The sequence below is a fragment of the Corvus brachyrhynchos genome, unplaced genomic scaffold (assembly GCF_000691975.1).
Source record: "Corvus brachyrhynchos isolate BGI_N302 unplaced genomic scaffold, ASM69197v1 scaffold72, whole genome shotgun sequence".
NCBI classification, from domain to species: Eukaryota; Metazoa; Chordata; class Aves; order Passeriformes; family Corvidae; genus Corvus; species Corvus brachyrhynchos.
Window position 1 is genome coordinate 1,574,176 of NW_008236763.1, and position 3,530 is coordinate 1,577,705.

The 3,530-nt window shown below is 61.5% G+C and overlaps 1 protein-coding gene across 1 annotated transcript in view; it reads left to right on the plus strand.

Annotated features, from left to right (window-relative positions):
* The window catches only part of FOXP4 (forkhead box P4), a 37,701-nt gene extending 34,821 nt beyond the window's left edge, over nucleotides 1-2,880 (plus strand). The window contains exons 12-15 of the mRNA XM_017727151.1: nucleotides 285-406; nucleotides 513-579; nucleotides 963-1,129; nucleotides 1,519-2,880. Of these exons, the coding sequence (XP_017582640.1) occupies nucleotides 285-406; nucleotides 513-579; nucleotides 963-1,129; nucleotides 1,519-1,663 (501 nt within the window). The 3' untranslated portion in view covers nucleotides 1,664-2,880. The remainder of the gene's footprint in view (nucleotides 1-284; nucleotides 407-512; nucleotides 580-962; nucleotides 1,130-1,518) is intronic.
* Nucleotides 2,881-3,530: the final 650 nt, after the last annotated feature.

Below are 3,530 nucleotides of genomic sequence, written 5' to 3' on the forward strand. Positions count from 1 at the left end.
GAGCTGGTGTCCCTTGTCCCACCCTGTCCCCACCTTCCTCAGCGTCAGGCCCAGGTCCTCCAAGCGGGGTCGTGTCCCACGTGCAATTTGGGGTGGTGACCGCTCAACGCCCTCAGTGCCAACGGGGGGAGGGAGCGCTCGGGTGGCTTTGGGGAGCATTTGGGTGGCAGGACACCCCCACAGGAGCTGTGGGGCTGGGCAGGGAGGAGGATGGCGAGGAGGTGGAGGGTCTGGACAGCGGGATAGGGTTCTTGGCACTGAGCCCATGCCCTGTGCGCCCGCAGAACGCCGTCCGCCACAACCTGAGCCTGCACAAGTGCTTCGTGCGCGTGGAGAACGTCAAGGGAGCCGTGTGGACCGTGGATGAGCACGAGTACCAAAAGCGAAGGCCACCAAAGATGACAGGGTGGGTGCTCCTTCCCCGTGGGACACAGCCCAGGAGCTGCCACCGCCGCGGTCCCCGGGCCGGGAGTGCTCAGCCCTGCATCCCTCTGCTCTCTCTCTTCCTGCAGGAGTCCGACCTTAGTCAAAAATATGATTTCAGGACTCGGTTACGGAGCACTTAATGCAAGTTACCAGGTAAGGACCAGCCCTGTCCCTGACAGGGACATGGGGACGCTAAACCCTCCACAGTGCCCTTCTCTGCTGCAGTCTTAGATTTCATCAGGAGCTGTAGTGAGGGTTGAGGGGGATGGGTTCAAGCTGAAAGAGGGGAAATTGAGGTTTGGTACATGGAAGAGATCATTGCCTGTGAGGGTGGGGAGGCCCTGGCACAGATTTCCCAGAGCAGCTGTGGTTGCTCCATCCCTGCGAGTGTCCAAGGCCAAGCTGGACAGGGCTTGGAGCCACCTGAGATAGTGGAAGGTGTCCCTGGCATGGCAGGAGGGTGGGATGAGATGATGAAATGATCTTTAAGAACCTTCCAACCCAAATTCCGTGACCTTCCGTGCTCCCTGCTGCAGGCTGCGCTGGCGGAGAGCAGCTTCCCCCTGCTCAACAGCCCCACCATGATCAACACCAGCTCGGCCAGTGCCATGCTGCACGTGGGCCACGACGACGTCAGCAGCACCGTGGAGCAGGTCAACAGCAACGGCAGCAACAGCCCCCGCCTGTCCCCACAGCAGTACAGGTCAGCCTGGCCTGGGGCAGGGCGAGGGGCAGAGCTGGCAGGGGGCACAGGGGTGCTGGAGGGGTTGGTGTGGAGCAGCACATTGGGCACTGGGAGCTCCTTGTGGGCTCCTGTGCCCAGGGTGAGGCGGGTTTTGGCTCTCATTCCCAGAGTGAGGGGAGGTTCTGGACCAAGAATTTCAGGGAGTGTTGGGTGGTGGGATCAGCTTCCTGAGGCTGAAGGCTCTCCCTCCCCACAGCCACCGGGAGCTGCTTGTGGGCTCTCATCCCCAGGGTGAGAGGGGTTTTGGCTCCTGTCCCCAGGACAAGGGGGGTTCTGGACCAAGAATTTCAGGGAGTTTGGGGTGGTGGGACCCACTCCCCGAGGCTGAAGGCTCTCCCTCCCCACAGCCACCCCGTGCACGTGAAGGAGGAGCCAGCCGAGGCGGAGGATGACAGCAGGCCCGTGTCGCTGATGGCCACCACCAACCAGAATGTGACGATCCCCGACGACAGGGACCTGGAGGAGGAGCTGCCGGTGGAAGACTTGTCCTAAGGACTCCTTCCTCCTCCCCCACCGAGGGGCAAACCCTTCCCACCCTCCCGGATGGAGACCAAGTGACGCTCCCACCTCCCCAAGGTGACCTTGGCGTTACCCTGTTCTTTCAAGGCACTTCCACAAAGCAAAAGGGTTTCCTTGGGACAACAACGACGACGACAACGACACCGACCTGTTGCTGCTGGCGTGTCCCTCACGCTGCCACTGCCCGGGGACGGAGCGGCCCCGCCACGACACGAGAAGCAAAACCCCACGAGCTGGACTTTTCCTCCCCTCCTGCCCTGGTTAGTGACTGGTGAACGAGGATGGTAGGTTGTTCCTGTCCGAAATGGTCCCTCCTTCCTTCCCGCAGGGAAGGCACCTCCGTCCCCTCTTCCCCCACGGTGCCCGAGCCCCGGGGAGCGCTGGCAGGACCCCGCTGTCACCTCTGCGTGCCCCGGTGGGTTTTGCACTAAGGAGGGATCGTGGACCCTGCCCACGTGCTGCCTCCACCCAGCTTTGGGGGAAGAAACAGCAGAAATGGGGCTGAATCCTCTGCTGGATGTCAGGCTTGTCACAGAGCTGGGGAAGGACACGAAGCAGCGCGGCGGTGGGACGGTGTCCCCTTGTCACCTCTGGCAAGCAGAGCGGCCTCCCAGCTTGCCCAGCCTCCCTGACCCCAGCTGGTGAGGGGCTGCTGGCCCCAGCAATGCTGACCATCCATCCCCAGAGTGCTGACCATCCATCCCCAGCAGCGCTGGCAGTGAGGACGCAGCTCCCTCCTTCCTGCTGGACGTCGGCCGCAGAGGTGCCACCTCCCAGCCAGCCGGGATGGCCACTGGTCCCATTTCACTTCAGGAAAAGGCTCCCTGTGCCTCCCATTCCACCCCAAAAGCCGGGGCAGGGTCTTGGTGGGGCAGAGGGGCAACATTCCCACGGCCAAGCACCTGCAGGGGACCTGGGGGTCATCAAAGCTGGCCCTGGAGGGTCCCCATGGTGGCCAAACCTGGCCGTGAAAAAGAGCCTGCTGCTGCTGCTGCTGCTGCTGCTGGTGGGGGAGGAATTCTGCTTTTCATCTTTTCTTTTCCTCATCCTTTTGTTTGCGTCCAGATGGGAAGATACCAAAAGATTTCTAGAGACAGAAGGGCCGTAGTTCAGGTGAACAGATGGTATTCATGCCAAAAAAAAAAGAGAAAAAAAATATTAATAATAACAACGAGAACAACACAACCAAACACCCCTCTTCTCCCTGCTCTTTCTTTCTGGGGTGGTGATGTGGGTACCCAGTGCCAGGCTCCTCCTGGGAGGCAGGGTGGCATTGCCAGTGTCCCATGGTGGCTTTGGGGAATATCACCTTCCCTCTGGAGCATCACCTTCCCTGGGAATTGTCCCCTTCGCCAGGAATCATCCCCTTCCCTGGCACAGCCGGGCTGGCACTGGCTGTCCTGGCACCCAATGGGGTCATGAGGGACCTGGAGCTGCTCTGGTTTTTAAGGCCAGCTCTGGGCTCTCCAAAGTGACCCCGAGGGCTCCTCTGTCCCTCTCTGTCCCCATCATCCCTGGTGAGACATTCCCGGGGGGTTGTGTCACCGCTGGCACCACGGGAGCCGCGTTTTGGGCTGAAAATGCCACACACAGCGGTGGGACAGGGGAAGGTGTTTTTCTGTCCCCATGTGTCACCTCTGTGACCTCCCCGAGGGGCTCCTGGTGCTGTGGGGTGAGCGTGGACTCTCCTCATCCTTTCCCTGTCTGGTGCATCCTCGGTGCCCAGGTGGCTGCAGGGACTGGGGGGGGACCGTATGCCACCCCTGTGCCACCCCTGTGCCACCCCTGTGCCACCCCTGTGTCACCGCGGAACCATCGAGGGGCTCACGCGCGCGTCTGG